Consider the following 24330-nt stretch of genomic DNA (forward strand, 5'->3'; position numbering starts at 1 on the left):
GCTACTCTTTCTCCTTTCTCCTTTTGCTATCCTCTTACCCTTTTTCTTCTCCATTTTCTTTCTTTTCTTATGTTCTCCTTTTCTTTCTCTCTCTCTCTCTCTCTCTCTCTCTCTTTTCCTAGTTACTTCATCGGTATTTCCAAAATCGTTGTACTTCTAAAAGATTAGGAATCGTAAGAGGAAAAATTCACAGTTTTATCTATTGTATTATGATTTGATAGAAAAATCGACGAAAGGGATATAAAAAATGTATATATATATATATATATATATATATATATATATATATGTAATATACAAGTTTATATATATACATATAAATATACACCACACACACACACATATACACGAGTAATACGAACCTTTCTTGAAACGTTTTCAACCCTTTTCCCAAATATATATTGCTGCGCTTCTAGTTTTTCAATGTAGCTTTTAGACGTAACCGAAACGTCTTGAAACATTTTTACAAAGACGGCATCAGCCAGTTTGCCGCGAGCAGTCGAATCGTCTTCCTCCTTTAAGAATTCTCTACTTATAGATAAATATATATGCTTACATGTTTCCTATAAACTTCCATGCGAAAGCCACAGCCAACGTTGTCGTCTTCGTCTTCGTCTTCGTCTTCGTCGTCGTCGTCGTCTTCGTCAACAGCGTTGCATCAAAAAGTCTTGGCGGATAAGCTGAATACTTTGTAAAGGAAGCCAGATGGCTTTTTCTCAGACATGGCCTTTCGATAAAAATATTTTATATCTCGATTTATTCGCGTGGAAAACCATCATAAATGATACGTACTTAATATTTCGTTTGCTACGAGTGATATTAATATTTCTTTTCTTTTCTTTTCTTTTCTCTTCTTCGTTCATTAATAACAATAATAAAAAAAAATATTTAGTAATTAATCAAACACTCGATACGAGCACGAATTGACGTTTAGAAAGTATCGCAAAACCTTCTTTAAAGAAACCGACTAGAGACTTTTTATATATGGCTAGCCAGTATTACGTAGCATTTACATTTGATTCTCGGTGTTTCGTTAAGTTGGTATGATAAATTATTCAGAAGGAAGAGTCGTGCGGATGATAAACCGTGCTAGAGCTGCCGCACGAGAGTTGGCATCGGTGTACCGTTAATTAGTCCCGGCGAATGTCATTCATCAGCTCAATAATTAAATCGCTCAATAATTAAGACACGGTCTTGCTGGGACGTTTCTCCTCCGTGCCGCATCCGGATGCGGAAGGGTCGGAATTACGACTTTACACGTCGTTTTCTAATATTATCCAGCGGATCCCCGTTGGGACGCGACCCTAGCAACCGTGAACCGAAAGAGAAAGAGAAAGAGAAAGAGAGAGAGAGAACGAGAGAGAGAAGAAGAAGAAGAGAGATAGAAATAGTTGGAAGGGAGATAGAGAAGAGAAGAGAGGAAAAGCGAGAAAGGGGGGGAGGGGGAGACGGTCCCTCGACGTAGGTATAAATTGCAAATTAGTTTACCGTCCCTGATGCAGCTCTCTCTCGTCCTCTCGTTGGTTTATTCGTTGCGTCGCTTCACCCATCTATCCACCACCTTCACTATCTCCCTCTTACTACCCAACCCCCTACCGAGCGAAGCTCGAAAAGCGTTCGTAGCATCGAGAAACGAAGTTCGTGGCCTTGTGCTATGCCAGGATATGCCAAGTAAGAGCAAGATATAATATAACGAGAGGATCGGATCGCAAATCTCTCAGCAGCAATTTCAAGCACGGTGATTCCTCGGCAACGCCTTCCTCAGGATGACTCTCATCAACGGTATCCATCTCGAATCGATGGTATCTCGATCAATGACCACAAAGCCGCTGGCTCGCGATACCAACGAGTTTCAGAGTTTCCTATCGCGAACTTGCATCGCCCAAAGAATTTTCTTAGGTTTCTCTTTACTCTTTCTCTCTCTCTCTTTCATTTTTTTTCGAAATTTTTTATCCATTATTTTGATTAAACATTTACATAAAACTTTGGCCAGGATCATTTTGAAATTGAAATCATTTTTTATTTTTACGTCCTCGTCGTTATTGTTCGTAGTAAAGGTATCGCCTAGTTTTACTTAGTAAATACGTTTTTAAGACGCAAGAAGTTCGAAATTGGAGGAGTTATCACGTTTACCACCGGCTTACCAGCTGATAGAACTTACAGACGAGGATCAAGACCGGTCTTGAGCTTCCGTGTAATTTCTCCATGGAGATACCTTCATTACGATACCCAAGATACTACCTCCCATTCATCCCAATCCCTTCTTCCCGCTCTCTTCCTCTCTCTCTTTCTCTCTCTCTCTCTCTCTTTCACGATACCTCATCACGATACTCGAGCATTTATCTGCAAATCTCATTCATCCACGGAGTTACCGCTTCTCGTCAACTCGAGAGAGATCTTGTACAAAAGAGTAGAAAGAGTTTCACTAGTCGTGAGTAAGTAAAGAAAAAGGGATGAATTCGAGAGGCTTTAGAAAAGATAGAGAGAAAGGAAAAGAGAGAAAATAAGATATATATATATATATATATATATATATAGAGAGAGAGAGAGAGAGAGAGAGATTTTTTACTTTTATCCTAGCAAGAAATTTTTCTTTCCGCCTGACAAAGAAATCCTCACGCGTTCAAGAATTCCTTCCTTATTCCTTCCTCTTCGATACTGTTTCTCGAGGGAATAAGAAACAAGGAGCTGAAGACGCAACTATTCCTTCGTCAATAACAATCTCCCGTGATAGTAAGTGTCAGAAGGGCAAGAATTGTCCTCGTCTACTTGACAAAGATCCTCTTGTTTTAGCCCACTTACATACTTATATATATATATATACATGTGTCTAAGATGATCCATTTCTCTTTGTCCTCGCGACTCTCCTTTTCTTTTTTCCATACCTTATGTCAGACGTAGTCGAACGGTCAAGCGAGCAGGCCAACGTATCTAGGAAAGAGCTCCAGTGAGGTGAAAGAGGCAAGGATGAACAGGGTTGAAGGAAGCGTGATAAAAATAAGAGAAAATAGATGACAGAGAGAAAGAGGGAAGGTAGAAAGGAGAAGAGAAAGAGGAATCTCGAAGAGACGTCCCAAAGGACAAGACCCTGCAAATGAGCCGAAGGATGCAAATCAATCCCAGGACGCAACGCTCCAAATTGTTCACCTACGCTCGAATGCGGCAATCCCTTTTCCAACGTTCTCTCTCTCTCTCTCTCTCTCTCTCTCTCTCTCTCTCTCTCTCTCTCTCTTTCTATCTCTATCTCTATCTCTCTCTCTCTCCATATCTCTCTATCTCTCTTTCTCTCTTCAATCTCGATCTCTCTCGGTCCAGCGTAAAAGCAGACCGAGAACGAGCCGGTTGCACCCGACAAGCGAAGCAGAGAATGCTCCCCCTGGGTACTACGTTGCGCGTTGCCAGACCATCCTCGAAACGTTGCTGCAACGACGTACCAGTAGCCAACGAACATTATTGCAGCGAAGCGTGCATTATCGCATCGAATGCATCCACGTTGAATCCGTTCGACCAAGTCTCGCATTCGCGTTCTTCGAACAACTATCCTCATGATTCTCTCTATGGAATTATGATCTTATGGTTTACGGATTCCCTTGGTTATTGTTATTAAATAGATACATAGTTTCTTGAAAACAACGTAGATAAAGATCTCTCTTTCTCCCTCTCTCTCTCTCTCTTTCTCTGGTTATATTTGAACGTTTATAAACTTGAAAATATTATTGTTGTTGTTACAAAAGGAGAAATATTTTCAATATTAATAGTTACACTGAGTCATCCTTTATATCCTTATATAGATAAACTCGTGTATTATAGCGAGGACGGTTCACGTCATTTCACGAAACTCGTTTTCAAAGTTCGTACCGGTTGAGTAGAAAACGCGCTGGCGCACATGCACGAAGTTACGATCGTTGAAGATTACTTGCGAGCGTGAAAATAGAAGTTGCCGTGCGGACGCAATTTCAGTAAGTAAAATCATAAAGTCGTAAAGTCGGTGTATTATTTTCCTACATCGGTTAATCAGGTTCGCGTGAGCTAAGAAATCCGTCACGTTTCAGAATTCGTTCGACGCGTCACGTAAACGAATAGAAGGATAGCTCGTGACGTTATTTTGGTACAATCGTTATATCTTCGTTTCGATTAAATATATCGATGATAAATCGGATTACATTCTTAAAAAGTGTAACTTTGAAACTTATTAATAGACAATAACAATAACAAAAATGCGAATTTAAACTTGAAAGAAAATATACTACGATCGATATTCGAATCATTTTTTCAAAAATCGACTATATTAATATCCATCTACAAATATATAGAGTTCAAATGAAGAATAAATCAATCGGGCAAATATTAAATTTATTATTCCTTCTATCACCGCAAGGCAAATATATATATATATATATGTGTGTGTGTGTGTGTGTGTGTGTGTAGAAAAAAAAACTTTGGCTAAAAATTTCGAGCATACTTGAGATGGATTATAATCCCTGTGAAATAGATCGTCGAAAAGGATCGTCCTACGATATAACGTTTCGACGTAGGCAAAATGGTGCTTTACAGTTGAATAATATAAACGACAATCTCCGAAGTACGATGCGAAAATTATTAATACCATGTGTCCATCGGTGAAACGAAACGAACGGCGATAAATCTTTCGCGAGATCGAAACTCCATCGAAAATTCCATTAGCGAATCCTTCCTATGCGATATATGGATGTACATACATACATATATATATATATATATATATATATATATATATTGGTGTATGGGGATGATTGATATTCATCGTAGATCCTTTCGTGTCATTAATTCGAACGTAAGAAGCATATAATATTCGTTGAAGATAGGGAGGTACGCGATCGAATTGCAGGAACGAACGAGATAGGTACATTGGCATGCGCAAAGGGTCATGAACGTGCGTTATCGGAAATTATCATCGCTAAACGGGGCATTGCGTATCGCACATAATTGCGACTGGAAGAGTAACGAGCATTGAATCTCCGTTGAAAGGCAATAGATACAAGAGCGATCGATTCGATGCCAGAGGTCGATTTTCTCTAAGCGGAGAAGGGGTTGGTGGAGGAGGTAGTAACGTTACATTCGAACGCCGTTCCATTACAACGCGATCAACGAGCATGTCCCGTTGCGAGAAGAAAGGGTTCATCTCCGAACGATTTTTAATTTCTCAGGGAAGGAAACTATTAGGATATGTCGTCAATCATCGATGATTAAAATCATCGTCGCTCGAGTTACGACTAATCAGTGAATGAGAAAGGAAGAAAGAAAGAAAGAAAGAAAGAAAGAAAGAACGAAAGAAAGAAATAGAAAGAAAGAAAAAAAGAAAGAAAGCTTCGTTCGTGCATATCGTTCGATCGTTCGTTCGTTCGTTGGCTCGCTCGCTCGCTCGCTCGTTCGTTCGTTCGTTCATTCGTCATTTAATGGGCTGCACTCGTATAATTAGTCATGTTACGTACATCTCACCGTAACTTACTACCACCTTTCGGAAGAATCGAGATAATTGGAAAGGCTCGTAAAGATAGAGGGCTCGCATAGTGATAACATAGAGGTAATTTCTCCGTGAACGTGATCTAAATTAACCGCATTGCCGGTTACCGAGTATGTAATTATGCGAAACGCAAAAGAGATGGGGCTTTATTAGGAATCGCGTGTAGAATGAAAAGGTGAACGGTTGATTTTTTTGAAAGACGATTCGAGCCGCGTTTATCGGATTAAAACCGTGCGTTAATTCGACTACTTCCTTCGTAAAGTGGTTCTTTAGGCCGATGAAACAAAATTATAGCTCTCGGCCGTGCAAAGACGACGACGTTGCTCGAACAAAGGCAAGAGCAACCTAACGATCTTCTATTCCGGCAACGTTTCCGCTGATCCATTTATCCTTCGACCAAGAGCAACCTCCAAAGGGAAACCACTAACCAGTCTTCTCGTGTGTACTCGTTGGATCAAAGTAAATCTATTGGACAACCCCGAGTCGATAGGATTTTGGGGAAATTTTTCTTTCGACTTAACAAGAACAAGGAAAGATCAATGAAATCGACCATCAAAGACCGACCGTGTTAAATTTTGATAACAACATCGTCGATGTATCGTACGTCGTAGTTATCGTATCTAGAATATTAAGACAAGCGTTTAATTATGTCGACGCATGAACCACTCGTAGAATCGGTCCACGGTGCCACGTGCTTTTGAATATTAATTAATTAATGAGATAATTCAGCAGATCGTATGTATAATCCAATAATCACAGCCTGTTGCACTCGACGATCTTACGAATGTATCGACCGTAAACGAGATTGGAGGCGGAAAGGGATGCCTGACTAATAGCTTGATTAGAACGATTAGAGCATTGGTCGGTGGTCCTGTTGGTTCAACCAATGTTGATAATCGTGCACGAAGTTTGCATTTCAAATCAAACAGCGACCATCAGTCGATTTACACAGTTTTCCCGTATAATCTCGCAACATATATTTGCTATATAATCGATAACTTTAGTCTTTCGGAGATGGTTTCAATTTTTTTTTTTTTCTTTCTTTCTTTTCCTTTCTCATTTTTTTCGGATATCCCTTTAACAGAAGAATCTTTCTTTCTTTTTTCAATTTTTTTTCTTTTTCTTTGTGTAACATATTCTTTTACGTTCGAATTAATTTTTAAACGTAACGATACACGATTCTTTTGTGAAATATGAAGACACGTACTACGAGATTTAACCGGCTAATCATTAATATTCTTGTCTTATAAACGACGTACCTTCTAATTACAAATTTAATCAGCCGTTATTCAACAGCGGTAAATGAGAGTCCGTCGGGTCGGAATATATTTTATCGTTTTATAAGTGTAATTTCGTTGAATCGTTAAAGACGAAGGAACAAAGAAGAAACAGAAAGATCATTCTCCGAAATGGTTCCTGAAAATCACCAATGAGGAATCTCATGAGTCCTTTCTCGTGTAGTCGATGGAAGACCGACTCGATTAGCAAATTGACGGGGTACGGGTGGTGCTTCGATCACGGATGTTGATCAATTACAGTAATTGTAGCTCACCCCTCTAAGTTCGTCCAAAGTCCTCGTCACGCGAGCTATTGTCCGTTCCTTTTTGCCCGATATCACGATCGTCGAATGAACGATGGGATCAACATGTTTCGTTCTTTTCTTTTCTTTTTTTTCTTTTTTTTTCTCTTTCTTTCCTTTTTTTTCTTTTTTTTTTTTTCTCATTTGGACCAAACTCGAGTCGAGATTAAACAAAGGAAGGAAGAGATCGTATTGGAAACATTTATGTTTTGTTTCATCGGTTTTACGGTATTTTACGATAACAACTATCGATGTTATCTATCGACCTTAAAATAATTCTCCATACGACTCACGTTTTTTTTTTTCTTTCTCTAATTGGAGAAATCCGTTCGTTCACTTGGATCCCTGCTTGCTGTAGAAGCGAACAAAATATTTGTGCGGCTCGTATCGGTACATTCGTATAATCTATACGCGACGAATTCGGATTGAAGTTGCAAATGTAACGCAGGAAGGGAAGCTAAAAGGTGGAAGCATCAAACATAGCTGGTATTCCAATGGCCGAGATATTTTCAAAAGCAAAGAATCAATAACGATCGAGCCGAACTAATACGCAAACTTCTATACAGTGAACCCAATTAAGTAATTTATCGGAAAGCATTTGTACGTCTTTATTTTTCCTTTTTCTCTTTGATTTTTATTAATTCGTCTACCAATTAGCCATCGTTACACTATGATGCAGAGAAATCGATAATTTCGAGAGTACGATGAAATACTTGCCTCGAAAGCATTTTATGAGAACACGATATTCAATCGTTTTCTTTTCTTTTTCAATCATATAAAATATTTATTATCGAGTCGTTATTGTAAACTCAACTTAAAAGCATTTCATTGTCGAAGGATATATTTGCCCGATATAAACTCTTATAAAACTTGACGTTTCGTTCATTAATTTCAATTACAAAAGAAACTTCATATCTAGCGAATGAATCGTTAAAAGAACATTCCCGGCTGGTGGTCGATAAAATTTTTTTTTTTTTTAATTTAGGTATTAATTTCGATAGCTCATATAAGCAAGAAAAATTGCTCCTACCATAAATAAATAAATAAATAAATAAATAAATAAATAAATAAATAAATAAATAAATAAATGGATAAATGAATAAAAAATTTTAACGCGTAATCTAAAAAAGATATTTTTAATGTTTCGCTCGTAACCAAAGAGCGAACGTTGTCGTGTTTTTAAAATATTAATTAAGAGTCGTTTTAGATACGAGGCGAGCAATGAAAAAAAAATAACGCTTTTTTTTTTTTTACTACTCGTATAAAAAGTCTTATCAACTTTGGATAAAATACAATGTGATAAAGTTGCTCTCATAAAGGTAAACGTCGTGCGACTGCATGCATATAGTCCGGGACGAATTTAATGACTCACAATGGTCTTTTTTTTTCTTTTTTATTGTTTCAGATATGATCTAGAATCGGATAAGCTCTATTCTTTTTCGTGGTACAAGGATCACGAAGAATTCTATAGATACGTACCAAGGAGCGAACCTACTCAACATAGTTATCACGTCGAGGGCATTAAAGTGGACGTAAGTTAAGATTATTTTTTATATATTAGATGTAATCAAATAATTATTCATAATTTATGAAAGAATAAATTAAGATGAACGATGACGAACCATAACAATTCGTGATACACGGATGTTATTCACGAATGAAATCCATGACTTTCGACGAAGATTTAGCAGGTCTAATTTACTCTTTAAATTATGGTAGAGTTGGTCTAGTCTCTCCTCCGTTCCACCAGAAGAGATTGTTCGTGTCTAGTAGCAGCTTTCGCTTTTGGAACGACGAAGAGATACTGCGACTTCGACTTCCAACGGGAAGACAAACGACCTATTTCGTTTCACGATTGCGCATAGTGATTCCTTAAGGAAGATCGAGTTTTCTGGGAAATAGGAGAAAAATATATATACATATATATATATATATATATATATATATATATATGGAGAGAGAGAGAGAGAGAGAGAGAGAGAGAGAGAGAGAGAGAGAGAGAGAGAGAGAGAAACATTTATAAATCAGCAAAAATCGATGCTCAATCGTTAAAACATTGTATCGAGAGGAGATCAAATATAGCATCGTTAATTTTTGTTATCGATATTGCTCCGATACAACGACAATAATAATTCCGTCTGATTACTCAAAGTTGATATATACGTATCTACATATATCTGTATCTATATCTATATCTATCAGTCTATATCTATTATAATTTTTATTATTTACGTTCGAGAGACTCGCCGTTTGCATCGACACGTTAATAACGAGTTAGTGCAAAACCGATATGACGTAAATTTTAATGGCTCGTTGAAAATAACGTTTCGATGCCTCTCGAAAATGACATTAGCAATGAAAATGTATTTTGATAGATATCGGTCAAATATCCTGAATCGTATTACGTACGATGGAGTAATAAACTTTCGAGGTAATCGATAAGTCGAAGGTATAATTAGAAAATATAATACACGTTACATCGATATAAATATACATACGTATTAATATATATATTTACTTATCTTTCTCTCTCTCTCTCTCTCTCTCTCTCTCTCTCTCTCTCTCTCTCTCTCTCTCTCTCTCTCTCTATCTCTCTCTCTTTGTTCGTGTCTTTATCCTACTCTTTGAAGATCAACCATGCGAAGAATGGCATTTTTCGCACGCTCGAGATTACCGAGTCAATTTCGATCCAATTTTTCTCGAAGCACCTATAAAAGAATTCCATCGGGATGATGCAAAACGTAAACGTAAAACACAGTCTGCTCGTGTACCGAGATCATCAATTTTATATTCAGTCCAGTCAAACCATTTTTATTATTCTACTTGACGTCACAAGATACGACCGAGTCTTTTTATTCAGCTTCTCTATTTTTTCTCAAAAAAGTGAAGAGCAATTTTAGGAATACGTACTCGTATGAATGGATAGATAGATAGCATACGTCGTATAACGGATAAATCGTATAGAACGTCTTGCAACTATCGAAACGATAATCGAAACTTTTAACTCGTTTTCGTCGCCTTTTAGAAGAGACGCGACGAAACGAATACGTTTTAACGATCTATCAAAATAACGTACATACACGTCGAGAATGGAAAAGTGCCTCGTAGATCTAATCGAAACGATCGTCAAAATCGACTATATATCCGATTGCGAATTCAGTAGTGCAGTCTGGTTGGTTCGATAACGAGACCGTTTCCGCTTCATTTTTCCAACTTTCGCGAAATTTCCTTTCCTTTTCGAAACATATTCTCTTTAAGACCGGTCCACGTCTAATGAGGATTACGTGAGTCGAATCGGTCGAATCCCTTTCGTGTTCCTTCGATAAGAGTTTAACTATTAATCTAAACTCGACCGAGCAAGCAACCTCACGGTATCGACAAAGAAATTTTTCTTCTATATCGAATCTACACTGTCTAGTTTTCTATCTCTCTCTCTCTCTCTCTCTCTCTCTCGTACATTATACACCATCTTATCCTCCTCTTGTTCTATACCGTGACACTTATTGGAGTACCAAGAAATTAAGTGGATTCCATAGAGCTGACTGGTTCCACACATTTTTCATCCTCTTCGCTTCCCTCCTAATTTCCGTCTTCTCTCTCTCTCTCTCTCTCTCTCTCTCTCTCTCTCTCTCTCTCTCTCTCTCTCTCTCTCTGTCTTGCTCTCTACTATCTTTTTCTTTCTCTTTCTTTCGTCGGAAGCACAAGAAACGTCGTTCGCCACGATAGCGATCCTACACTTGCAGTGTTTGTAAGAAAACTCGATCGTCCAAGTCAATTTGATTTCGAGTAGGTACGATAAAATTTCGCGCGGAGGAGAAGTTTGCTTTCTTTGTTCCTTTCTTTCTTTTCTATCTTTTCTAAAACAAAAACAGTCAGTCATCGGTACATTCCTATACCGTCGTTCGTTCTTTATTGCTTCACGGGAACGGTATTTGCTCTTTTTGGATATTAACTGCAACGTTAGAAGAGCTTACGGCGGCGCTTATATTGATTTACTAACGTAAGTTATATAGTATTACCAGTGTGTTACCGGAAGTTATTTCAGGATAGTTAAGCGCATAAGAAAGGGAGAGAGAGAGAGAGAGAGAGAAAGAGAGAGAGAGAGAGAGAAGGAGAGAGAGAGAGAGAAAGAAGAAAAGAACAAGAGAGAAAGAACAAGAGGGACAAAAACATAAAGATAGAAGCGCCATTAACAAGAACGCTAACTCAGTGAGTTGGTCAAGTTTCTAAGACATCTTCTTGTTGTAAACGAAATCTTGAAGCTCTTCCTATTCGATATATCTAAAGAACTTCTCGTAAGACTTCTCTCGATTGGGATACGAAACTTTTTATCGATGTTCAAAAGGTGTCACTAAAAACAGCTTTTCTCTCTCTCTCTCTCTCTCTCTCTCTCTCTCTCTCTCTCTCTCTCAATCTCAATCTTAACCAATTCCTCAGCCAAAGTGCAAAAACTTTTTTGAATTGGAAGAAGAAAAAAATAATTCCAAAAATCATTTCAATCTATGTAAACACTTGAAATTTCTCGCAAACGGTAATATCCATCATTTCTTCGAAATTTTTCAATGATAAGAAATATTGGATGGAGGTGTACGATTAAAGCATTCCCGTTGAAAATTCCATGCTATTAAGGTCAAAGATCGATTCAATCGATACTGTCGTTCGCGAGCAAGAGAAGATTTTCCCGATACGAATCCAGTTTTAGTTTTCCTTCCTTTGATTCTACAGAAAGTGCTTTAAACGCGGCCTCTTCAACGCAGACCTAGATAGGAAAGTAAGAAAATGAGAAAGAAAGAGAGAGATGACTCGTAAAAGATAGAATCGCAACGCTTGATAATCCATTTACCTGATCGCAAGGCTTTCCACTTTGAGAAATATTTCTCCATCTCTCTCTCTCTCTCTCTCTCTCTCTCTATATATATATATATATATATATATATATATATATATATCTTTCTTTTTATATTTATCGTGTCCGTCTAATACTTTCCGTAAAGAGTAAAACAGAGAAATACCGAGAAACAGAAGAGAGAGAGAGAGAAAGAGAGAGAGAGAGAGAGAGAGAGAGAGAGAGAGAGAGAGAGAGAGAGAGAAGATCGACTTACAACTATTCTCAAACAAAAGTACGAAAGAAAAGGAAGAAAGGCGCGATATAAAATAGAAAAATAATATTATAGAAACTTAAGGTTGAGTAGGAATAGGTGTAAAGCATTTGAAGGTTATAGCGTAATATTACATTTGCGGAAAGTTCATTGCGTTTCTGCGTTTAATAACGCGCAGAATGTTGGCCGCACGTACGGGTACAATAACTGTAATAAGAATAGAAACTTTGAACAAGTATCTCGAAGATTCGAAACGTAGGTATACGTCGGAAAACGTGGAATTTAATTAACACGCTCGTACTTTAACGTCTTAATACGCGTTCGCTTTGCTAGCTCGGATACGATGGTATAAGACTTGGAACAAACGATAACGAGCCACTTCGACGCGTTATCTCGTGCGGAAATATCTCGAGAGAAAAGAAATTCCGTTTCGAAGAAAACCTTTCTCTTCAAACGAAAGAGAAAATAAGAAAGAGAGAGAGAGAGAGAGAGAGAGAGAGAGAGAGAGAGTTTCGCTCAGTTTTCTCCCTATATATTCTCTCTCTCTCTTTCTCTCTCTCCCTCTCTCGAATGAACTTTTTCAAAAGTACGACGCTTATACTTTAATCTCAACTCGAGAGATAAAAAAAGAGAGAGAAAGAGAAAAAAGAGATTACTATTCCTACCTCCGGAATTATAATTATACGCGCATTGCTAGATTTACGACGACTAATTAATTCGGAAATCTAGTGCCACTAGGGATTCCGTCCCCGTACGGATAATATTAAATTGTGAAATCAAAATGTCCGAGTAAGAAGTTAGCGGAATGTTGAATGAGAAAATGGTTTCGTTTTTCTTTGTGTAATCCTTAGTGTTTTATGGTTTCGGAATAATAATGTATCGTTAAAAATTTATCATCGTTAGCTATTAGTATAATTAACCGAGTTAATCGTAATAGCCAATTTCGCTTTTCTTTGCACAGCACCGATACTCCGACCACAGACGAGTACAACTTGAAGATGTTGGACTTTACACCAGCGGAAGGTACAAGTGCGAAGTTGTTGCAGAAGCACCCAACTTTAACTCGGTTATCGCTGAGGCCAATATGGAGGTCGTAGGTGAGCTATTCTCTCAACGTTACTTTGTATTAATTAATAATCCTTTGATCATAAAATTCACGTCCTCCGACACGATAATTCGATTAACTCTGCCAACATAGCGAACTATAATCCATAATAAGCATCCTTACGACCTTCAAACGTTTTGGTCATCCTTCGAAATATTGGATCGTATTTATCCTTTCGACTTCCTCCCTTTTGGGATTTATCGTTGGATCTCGTAAAAAGGAGAAAGTTATCTCTCGAGATAATTATAATAAATATTTATTATTACATTATTAAGAAAGAGATATAAAACAAATCTTGTCGAATTATATTTAATTATTTTAATAAGGATAGAATCGTTTGATAACGCGGTGACACTAAATTTCTATGCACTCTTTACATAAAAGCGACTTTGAATCGCGTTCACCATAGATTAACAACACGCGATTCGGTTTAACCACGAAATCACGTTGCTACACAGTTACAATGTAATATATTGCATCTGACATATTTGCGACCTACATATCTACGTAGCGTGATATCGTGTTATCGTACATTTACATCAGTCTTTCTACTGGGTTAAAAACTTTTTCTTTTTTCTTTCTTTTTTTTCTTCTTTTTTTTTTTTTTCCTTAGGTACTTTCAGTAGGCGAGAATTATTATAAAATTTGCCACAAACTAGCATGACGTCGTTTCTAACACTCACTAGAGTGACATACGATTTTGGCACGCGACTTTGCGATTGAACGAAAACTTTAGCCTATATTATTCGTTGCGCTGCAAAATCAAATGATCTTTTTTTTTTCTTCCTTTTTTCTCTCTCTCTCTCTCTCTCTCTCCCTCTCTCTCTCTCTGTTTTTTCGCTCGCCTAACGAGAAAAGTAAGAACTTTGTAAAAACATAATTTTACGATATATTATGCTGTAATAAAAAAAATTCAGTATTTTTAATAACAGGAGTATATCAATCTTTTCTAAAATTTAAATCGAAATAAAACACGGTGGAGATGTAAGTACTTAAATATAGTAGTAATATCAAACACACAGAAGCCGTAGATATATATATATATATATATATATATATATATATATATATATATATAGCAGTATAAAAAGAGAAAGAGAGAGAGAGAGAGAGAAAGAGATAAAAAAAAATATTTTTAAAGCAGAAAAGTCCAACGAAGGGCAAAGGTACGAATTTTCCTCGAGGTGCATATTCGCGACAAAATTCCCTCTTTTTTCTTCCCCCAGCTTCCTCCTCCTCCACCTCTTTCTCCTTCTCCTACCTCTTTTCCACCACTAATCCTGTCTTTCCTAAACTATCTCTCGTTTTCACGAGGTACGTTTTTCCGGTCGCATTTCTTGAGCCGTAGCACGATCGATAGGCCACGTACCCACCGTTACCACGTCTTTACCAGCATCGTTGAAAATTTCGTGCGCAGGAAATTACCTGCGGGTAGGTTGGCCCTCTGTCCTCGTCGTTCACTCGTTCGTTCACGATGGAACACGCTCCGTTCTGTCACAGCACGTCCGCAAGCTATTTTTTCTTTCCTTTTTACTCTTTCAACGACCCACTCTTTCAATGATCCGCGTTACACATTGCCCTAATTTCCCAATATTACCTTCATCCTAGTCGTACAAACGTTTCGCGATCGACCCAATAAATTTCAATCGAACTTTATCACTCACCGTGCTTTAAATAGAGCAATTAGCAAACTTTGAAATTAAGATTATATTTATCAAGACTCATATTTATCGAGTCGCTATTTTAAATAATAATGAAAGATTATTTGAAAGGAAAGCTTTGAAATTTATAGGATGTCGAGGATCGTACCGATGACCAATTCGAATCGTGACTATCGAGACAAGAGTTCGTCGGTCGTTTAAGAGGAACTTAATCGATTTATCCTCTCGTTTGCAAATTGTTTCCTTCCTTCCGTCCCGACGGCTAACGGGCATTAGCGTCGTGGCTGATTGGCATCGAGGATCGAACGGCGTCGTCGTCGTCGTCGTCGTCGTCGTCGTCGTCGTCATCGCCGTCGTTGTAGTCGTCGTAATCGTCGTTGTAGTCGTCGTTGTAGTCGTCGTAGTCGTTATAGCCATCAACATCGCCGTCGACATCGTCGTCATCCCAACGCTCGATTCTCGAATGGAAAGTCTCAGTCCTGCTAGTCTTGATGGTTACCTTTAAGCCGCTTTAAGCGCATGTATCTCCTCTTGGAAAAGTAGCAAACGTGTAACCTGAATGGATCAATCCAACCGCGAGTCGCGAATGGCTTCGTTGAATATTCTAAGCGAGGTGTCACGAAGGCTTTAGAAGCTTATCCAAAGGTTGCACTTTTATCGCGATAGCGACGTCGAGAACAATTTTGATGCGTCCTCTGCCAGCTTGAGTTGAATGAGATTAAACGACGTCGAGAGAAAAACTTCAGTTAAAAACTTGACCTAAAACTTATACCTAATAGCTACGAGATTTAAATCTATAAAATCTAATGAAACTACTATGGAAGATAAAGAATATGGTAAATGAAGAAGTGGTAATTATAGAGGAAAGTAGTAATATTGATTTTTATTTTTAGATAAAATTGACTTAGGTATATCCAGGTATATATATATATATATATATATATATATATATATGTATGTATGTATGTATATGGCGATCGCGAATCTATTCTTATCGAGATTTTTGATCGATATTTGTCTCGCGTAAGAAACATCGAGAACGACGTTGATAAATTTTCCTACGAAAAATCGAAAAACACGCTCGTGCGCGACACGTTTCGAGAATAATTAGTCGGTCTACGTCGATTGCTGCTCACGAATATGCAAATTTTGTATACACACCGTGTATAAATATGTATAGTGTATAATAGCGTATAATGAATCTACATATACTTTAGTGACCGAAGGAAACAGAGAGAGAGAGAGAGAGAGAGAGAGAGAGAGAGTGAGAGAGAGAGATTTTTCTTTGTTATGTATTAACGATCAAATATGAGGAACAATTATTTACATTTTTCGTTTAATCGAAAATTTGACATTTATTGTCAAATTTAAAATGCAAAAGAACTAAAGTATTGTTAATAAGAATGTATAGTACGACTGAAATTACTTTTTAAGGACGCACACGCGCGAGCACATATACACGTACCCGCACACACATGTGCCTTTATAAACTTCTTCGCATATAAAACATCTAATAAACGACAGAATTTCCTTCATGCTTTAAAAATGAGCTTATACGATAGCGCAGCTTTAAATGCTTGGTTATACGAGATCAAAGAATCTTTGAACTAACCGAGGACAGCTCGCTGCTACGAATTTACTATTTTATTTTTAAAAGATAGCTCCATCTCTATCTCGGTATGTATATGTATATATATATATATATATATATATATATATATATATACATATGTACATATATATATATGTAATACATATATTCCTAACATTTCGAATCCCATTAATCCAAATAATCCTTTTTCATTGCGCGAAAAATATATAGCTTTCATAGATTATTCGCAAAATATTATCTGTCTACTTTATAAACTCAAACGGATTATGGCTTCTCTTCATCACTGTGTAATTTATAATTGGAATCACTCTCGCGTTAATTCACAGTATTATATATATATATAATAATAATAATAATATAATAATAATAATAATAGTAATAATAATAATAATCACCAAAATTATATCTCGAAAAATCTATGATATTTTTTTACTTTTCATATGCCCACATTTCTCCCTCTCTCTCTCTCTCTCTCTCTCTCTCTCTCGTTATCTTACACGACACCCAAATTTCTTGTTCCCGCCTTTCATGGAAATTCTTTGCAATTTTGTCGCAGTTCTGCCCGAAGAAAGTCCCACGATAACGGGCGAAGAAAAGATTTACGCTAGCGGCGACGTTCTTGCCCTGAATTGCACCAGCGGCAGATCCCACCCCGGTGCACATCTGAAGTGGTTCATCAACGGCGTACAGGTGAGCACAAAAATCCGTCTTGCCTTTAACGAGTATCGAAAAGAGCGAAGTAAATAAAGAGGAGGAAGGAAAAGAAAAGAAAAAGGAAAAAATAATTCACGCGCACGCAAAAAAAAAAAAAAAGATAAGAAGAAGAAAAAGGAGAAGAAAGAAACGAGATAAAGCAATATTGGTGGATCGATGAACGAGTTCTCGACGAAGAAACTTCACCCTCGCGATAAACTCGTAAAATAATTTTCAAGATCCACCTTGGTTGGTTAACAACAGATTCGTAATACTTCAAATTCAGGAATGATAATACCCCATCCGTCAAAGATCGATCGATTAAAAAATAAATTCCACGCAAACTTCTCCTCGTTAATTTTTAATACTTCCGGAACTTCCGCAGCTTAAATTTTCAAGCTCATGAAGCTCGTCGACGCCAAAGGTTATCCCTCGTCGACGAGGGAAAACTCGCAAGCTGTAGGATGAAGAAGAGGAGGAGGGAAGCAAAAGGTTCTCTCTCTCTCTCTCTCTCTCTCTCTCTCTCTCTCTCTCTCTCTTTCGGCAAATAGAGTCCGTTTAAGTTTAACTTTTACTGTCGGGATTTCATTGTTAACATCGTTTTATATTAAAATTGATTACTACTGACATTGTTGCTGTTATTTGTATCTATTATTATAAATTATTTTCATTTCATGTATTTTGTAATTCTCTCTCCTTTTCCTTTTCTCTCTCTCTCTCTCTCACCTTCTCTTTCTCTTTCTCTTTTTATGAAGCATATATTTCATCGAAAAATAATTATTTTCTCGATTGACCTTATATTTGAAAAATCATTTATCATAGAACGTCGATTAAAACCACGAACCCATCGACCACTTTTCCCTACCGATACAGCCAGTCATTTAACGAGACAAGGCGCGGATCGTTCTGACGAGACAGTTATAAAGCGAATATTTTGTTTCGTTTCGCTCGAATAAAATAGAAAATAGAAAAGGAGAAAAATACGATGGAAAGGAAAGAAGAGAGAGAAATGATAACGTAAAATGCTTCGGGCATCGATGTAGCATACAAATAAATTTTCTAAATCATCTGGTACTCGTTAAAATTACGAACAAAAATAAAAAGAGAGAGAGAGAGAAGGGAGAAATAAAAAAATATAGAACAAGAACGAATTGTTTATTTAAAACATTAAAAATATAAATATATACGAGATCGTAAGCTAACAGGATTAAACAAAACAAAAAAAAAACCAAACAAAAAAAAGTATGATTATTCTCTAGAAAATATGAATTTATAAAAAATTAAGTCGCTATTCAACTTACTCAGCTTATTTTTTCACGCTCTCGCAAATAGATTTTTAATTACTTCACTGCTTTAACGGGATATTTTAGTCGGTTTTGAAACGTGTGTCGTGTTTAATATTACCGTGAAAGAAAAGCTATTCATATACTACCCTCGTTATATATTTATTCGACTTTAATACAACGTTTTAACGTCCTTCCCACAATATGTCTGATCATACGAACAAAAGAAAGATCGAAAGAGAGTATCGAAATTAAATTTTTTTTTAAATTCAATAAGATACCTCGAAATCATAATTCTAAAACGATCGATCGGTGCCAAGAGAACGAATTTGCTTTATCTTCTTCGGTTTTTTGATGTAACGAAAAAAGAAAAAGAAGGAAAAAAAAGGAAAAAAAAGGAAGAAGGAAAAAGGAAAAGAGAGAGAGAGAGAGATAGAGAAAGAGATAAGATATTCGTAGATTCGAAGAATAAAAGCAGCGTTTGAGATGATGGAAGGAGGCAATTTCCTGAAGGTGAAAGGGAAATCCTCTAATTAATCCGAGGAACTGCTAGCGAAGAGAGAAAGAGAAAGAAAGAGAGATTAATTTGCTTTTGGAGAGTCTTGAGGAAAGTCCGTGGTAGCGGTGACGCACGAGAGCCCTTCTTTTAATTGTTACCTCGTTGCAAAAGAACAATCTACGTCTTGGTAATCGTCCACCTTTCGTATCTCCGTATTCCATTCTTTTACATCGATACAAAGACGACCAAATCTTTTCCGCGAGTGTGTTTGGATTTCAACGTTAGACAATACGAATACTTTGAAAAAAAAGACAAAAGTTTTCCTCGCGGATTCTGACTCGTTTCCTTTTCCTTTTTATATATACCTATACACATATAACTTGTGTGTGTGTGTGTTTTCAACGAGGAATGATAGGTAAGAGGAAAAAGAGGTTAACAAGTTCTTCGTTAAAGAATTTCTTCAAATATAGGCTTAATAAATAAAAAATGAAGCTGGATCGATTAGCTTTATAGCGAGCAAGTGGACCCATTAAGAATACTAGTGAATCTTTAACGAGGAAAGATTACATAGATACTCTTCTTGCATTTCGTTTTCATTGCATGAAAAAATATCTAGGGGAATAGGTCTCTCTTTCTCTCTCTCTCTCTCTCTCTCTCTCTCTCTCTCTCTCTCTCTCTCTCTCTCTCTCTTTCTCTGTCTCGATCCTATTTATTACTCGCACGGTTTTATTCTCATGCTTGAAAAAATAATTGTCCTGCGCGAATTGAAAACATTTTCATCGATCTACTTTCAGCCGATAATTCATTTCCTTTTTTTGCTAAATTGTTCGTGGAAAATCATAAATGGAAGTGAAAACAGTTCGCAGAAAAAAAGTGAAGATAGCTCTTTCGCAACCAACGTGTACCCAGAGAAACTATTTCTTCGCATCGACAGCACTAATCTCGTTCCACCTCAATTAATTTTTACGACGCTATCGAGCGAGAAAGAGAGAGAGAGAGAGAGAGAGAGAGAGAGAGAGAGAGAGAGGAGGGGGCCGAGAGAAAGAGAGATAAAAATGAAGATCGGAAAAGAAGAGAGTGAGTGAGAATCTTTATAAAACGCTTTACGCGAGCTGTTTTTCTTCGAAAGCAATCGTTACTTGAAAATTTATCCGCTCGAAGAGACTCGCGTATCCGGTCTTTTTCCTTACTGCTCACTGAAGATGATGGTAAAATTTAGAACGGCGTGAATGTAGAACGAACGACAGAAAATAAGTATTACGAAGGAGTTTAAAGAGTCGAAAAGTTCAAATTTAGAATGCTCGGTCGATCGTCCGAGCTTTAAGATCAAGAAGAATCTAAATAAGACAGTGAATTACGGCGGCAACTGTAATTAGAAAAATTCGAGATAAAGGAGGGTCATTTAATCTTTCAAATTGATCGTTTCTTTTCTTTTATTTTTATTTTGTATTCAATTCATAATCACAGAAGCTATATGAAAATTAACTGGGAATATATTTTCGATATTTTCGTATATTCTCGATCAATTTGTCATTGTCTCGGAACGGTCTATCGATAATAATGATCCATTTAATAATAATTCATTTAATTACTTTGCTCCAAATCCTCAGAAGAGATCTGTACTTTCTTTATTTAATAATATATCATTCTCTTATATTATATATCCGTAAGATATCTTTGGAAGCGGTTCGTGAGTATTCTGACGTGTGTCGATAAGTCGAACATCAACGTTGATCTAATTATTTTCTATCTCTCACGTTGATACACGTACTACCTATCTATTGTATTTCGGTTCGACGGTTTACTCGTTTAAAGCGTCACCGTTAATCGTACATTGGAAATTTCCTGTTCATTTTCACATTTGATTGCTAACAACAACGTTACATCCTCTTTCTCTCTTTCTCTCTCTCTCTCTCTCTCTCTCTCTTTCTCTTTATTTCTCACACACAAACACACACGCATATGCAAAGATACACACACATGTACGTGGACGAACTCGTATCGATGTTACAGGCAGCTGTTCGTATTTTACGATTTACATCCCGCGACAGGATTCGTTGGGCCGAAGCGGAAAATGAAAATTTTCCATATCTCGCGAAACGAAGAGTGTCCGTGGCGTATACCTACCTAGCTATTACCTACCTACCATAAAAGCAAAATTATTTTCATTTCGCTATTCTCGTCACGTCGGCTTGGAAAATAATTTTCCTAAATTCTCGTCACGCGTTTGTCCTCCAGGTGAAAGCGGATTCGGAACTGAGGCACGAACAGCACGGCTTGATCTCGACGATATCGAGTCTCCGACTGGAACTCGAGCCAGATCATCTCTCGAGCGAGAAGATAAAAGTCAGGTAAAGTTGTTTTTTCTTTCCCTTTTCTATTTTTTTTTCTTTCTTTTCCTTTTTCTTTTTTTTACTCTTTTTTTGTCTATTCTTCCTTCTGCCGTTTTGTTTTCTCTCTCTCTCTCTCTCTCTTTCTCTCTCTCTCTCTCTCTCTCTCCGTCTTCTTTTTTGGTTTCTAATCGCTTCTATGTTTTTTCTATTCCAAAGGTGCGAAGCAGTAGTTCGATCGAGCCAAGAAACGAACGATTCGTTCATTGACTCGCGTGCAACGGAAGTATTCGGTGAGTAGTTTAATTTTTCTTTTTTTACTTTCTCTCTCTCTCTCTCTCTCTCTCTCTCTCTACATATATCTCTTTCTCTCTTTTCTTTTTCTCCATACTCGAAACAAACACTCAGACAAATAATATCGATATTATTTATTATTCGCAAATCTATAAGATCGTCTCTCGGTAGAAGGTAATTCGAGCAGTGCTCGTTTCATTCGTAGCCCGTGAAAATCTCTCGTGAGAAAAGCTCCACCAAGAAATTGAAACAATATTTTACAAGCACTTGCGACCGAGCGATATACCTATCTCCCTCTCTCTCTCTCTCTCTCGTTTCATACTGCTTTTCTTTCTCTCCTTTATTACATCTTTTTATTCGTCTTTCTCTCTAGAATGGTCGTCGTCAACGGTGTCCCGTCCATCCGGTGTTAGTTACCCTCTAATTGCGACTTAAATTAGCCGTAGTCTTCTACAAGCTTGTCCTTTTTATTAGTGTTCCTTCGTTCTCTCTCTTTCTCTTTCTCTCTCTAATACTTCTTATTCTTATCTCTGTCTCTCTCTCTCTCTCTTTCTCTATCTCTATCTCTATCTCTATCTCTATCTCTATCTCTCTCCCTCCCTCCGCCTCTCATCTTCCAACATTCTCGTCGAGAAAATACGGTCGTAAAATTACCTGACATCCTAGAGAGAAGAAGCATCGCTTAATCTCATGAAATTAGCGACGTTAGCACGACTTGACGTTTTCATTGCTCTTATATGCATTCGTCTAGCGCATTACCTTGAAAATAATTGGTACCGTATTCCAACGTATATATCAACTTTAAGAAATACCTTTAAGAAGGAATATATATACGTAATAATGTTCGTATAAGGATTAATTAAAGCTTTAATTATTAATCTAACTTACGCGTTATCTATAATCGCATTATCTATATTTAATTTTTTAATACGCGATTTAATACGAGATGTATTCGACGAGTTAACGTTTCGCCAATCGTCGATCGACAATTGACGATGATGAATCCATCGAAGTGAGGGATTCGTTCGATCATAGTTCCTTTCGCAAACACATTTAGACTTCAACGAATCGTGCGAGTCTTCGTATGTGTCTGTCTATGTAAATATATGAATGTATATACATATACCTATACGTAGGAAAGGTACAAACCGTTACGAATGCATATCAAGAATAATCAAATGGCCATTAGTTATGCAACGCCACGGCATATAAATCCCAGTGGGAAGAGCTTTGTCGAATTACAATGCAAATAATACGCGCGGCATTTGACCGATCCCGAGTATAACGATGCCATTGATGCTTTCTCGAAACCGATGATAAAATGCATACATGTAGATACGTGTATACGTATGGATGTGTATACGTAGACCTGTTCGCACCTCTCGATGTTTTAATTCCACTCTCGAAAAGAAAAAAGAAAAGACAGAATTACATATGATCCGTCATTATCTACCTCTCGAGAGAGATAAAAAGAACAAAAGGAAAAGAAGAGGAAAAGAGAACAAAGAGATATTCGTATGTAATGGATAAATTATATCGGAGTGAGAAAAAGAAAATAGAAAATTTCAATATGAAATAACGATATACGTATGTATCTACTTGATATTCGTGGCATCTTTATCGTTCTCGCTTTTCAAAGGTACATAGAATGAAAGAAAAAAAGGATGAAAGATAGTTTCCTCGATATAGAGGATACCTATAGAAAAATCTTTACTCCTCAACAACTTTATATCAATGTTATTCTATCTAAAGGTTTTATACAGGGTAATTGGAATAAAACGTTTTTCTCTCGTACGAATGCGTCTTTTTAAAGATCGAGGACAAAACGAAATGAGATCGTGGTAAATTGTATACCACTCTCGTGATATGCATCGAGAATTTTTCAAACTTGTTAACTCCATTTATGTACAAAGGAAGATATTATATATGCACGTAACATGCATATCTTCATGGTACACACACGCACGTAATATAAATATACATATATATATATATATATATATATATATATATATATAAATGAAACAAGATCAGCTGACATTTATCTTTATCTCGCAAAAAAATGAAGCGATTAATGCAATTAAAAGCGTATTACGATCATGATTTTCTGATAATAAATTCCCACTTTTAATTACTTTGTTTCAGTTCAAGGCCAATCCAGTCTCTTGAGGCCGTCTGCTTGCTTGCTGGTGACTCTCCTTTTATTACAACGATTATTGGTGCCTCATTAGACACCTTAAAAGGGCAAGAGATTTTCTATATGACTTTTTCCCTCTCTCTCCTTCCCTCTCTCTCTCTCTCTCTCTCTCTCTCTCTCTCTCTCTCTCTCTCTTTCATCTCGGCTTTCCTAGCCTTTTAAAAGAAAAGGAAAACAAGAAGGAATATCTTTGAAAGAGAGAGAGAGAAAGAGAGAGAGAGAGAGAGAGAGAGAGAGAGAGAGAGCGAGAGAGAAAGAATAAGAAAGATCGTCAAAAGAAGAAGAAGAGAGAAAAAGAAAAACGGAGCTTTGAGTTTCGTGACGAAAGACAATCACACCTTCGATGCCGATCGATGGTGATGAATGATTATACGATTGGCAATGAACAGGTATTGGAGTAGTTTTCAATTAAATAAATCGTTGACTGTACAGTCTCTCGCGTTTTGCGAAAGGGTACAAAATATCTCAAGTTGTT

The 24330-nt window shown here is 37.0% G+C and overlaps 1 protein-coding gene across 3 annotated transcripts in view; it reads left to right on the top strand.

The window, feature by feature from the left end:
* The window catches only part of LOC122633003, a 172870-nt gene extending 148852 nt beyond the window's left edge, over positions 1-24018 (top strand). Inside the window, exons 5-10 of one of the 3 annotated variants that reach the window (XM_043820402.1) lie at positions 8488-8614; positions 13143-13278; positions 17116-17249; positions 21273-21385; positions 21584-21657; positions 23804-24015. In XM_043820402.1, the coding sequence (XP_043676337.1) occupies positions 8488-8614; positions 13143-13278; positions 17116-17249; positions 21273-21385; positions 21584-21657; positions 23804-23889 (670 nt within the window). In that variant the 3' untranslated portion in view covers positions 23890-24015. Of the gene's footprint in view, positions 1-8487; positions 8615-13142; positions 13279-17115; positions 17250-21272; positions 21386-21583; positions 21658-23803 lie in introns of all 3 variants that reach the window. The other 2 variants (XM_043820400.1, XM_043820403.1) reach the window with 2 other exon arrangements.
* The last annotated feature ends 312 nt before the right edge of the window (positions 24019-24330 follow it).

Source organism: Vespula pensylvanica, chromosome 11, assembly GCF_014466175.1.
Source record: "Vespula pensylvanica isolate Volc-1 chromosome 11, ASM1446617v1, whole genome shotgun sequence".
NCBI lineage: Eukaryota > Metazoa > Arthropoda > Insecta > Hymenoptera > Vespidae > Vespula > Vespula pensylvanica.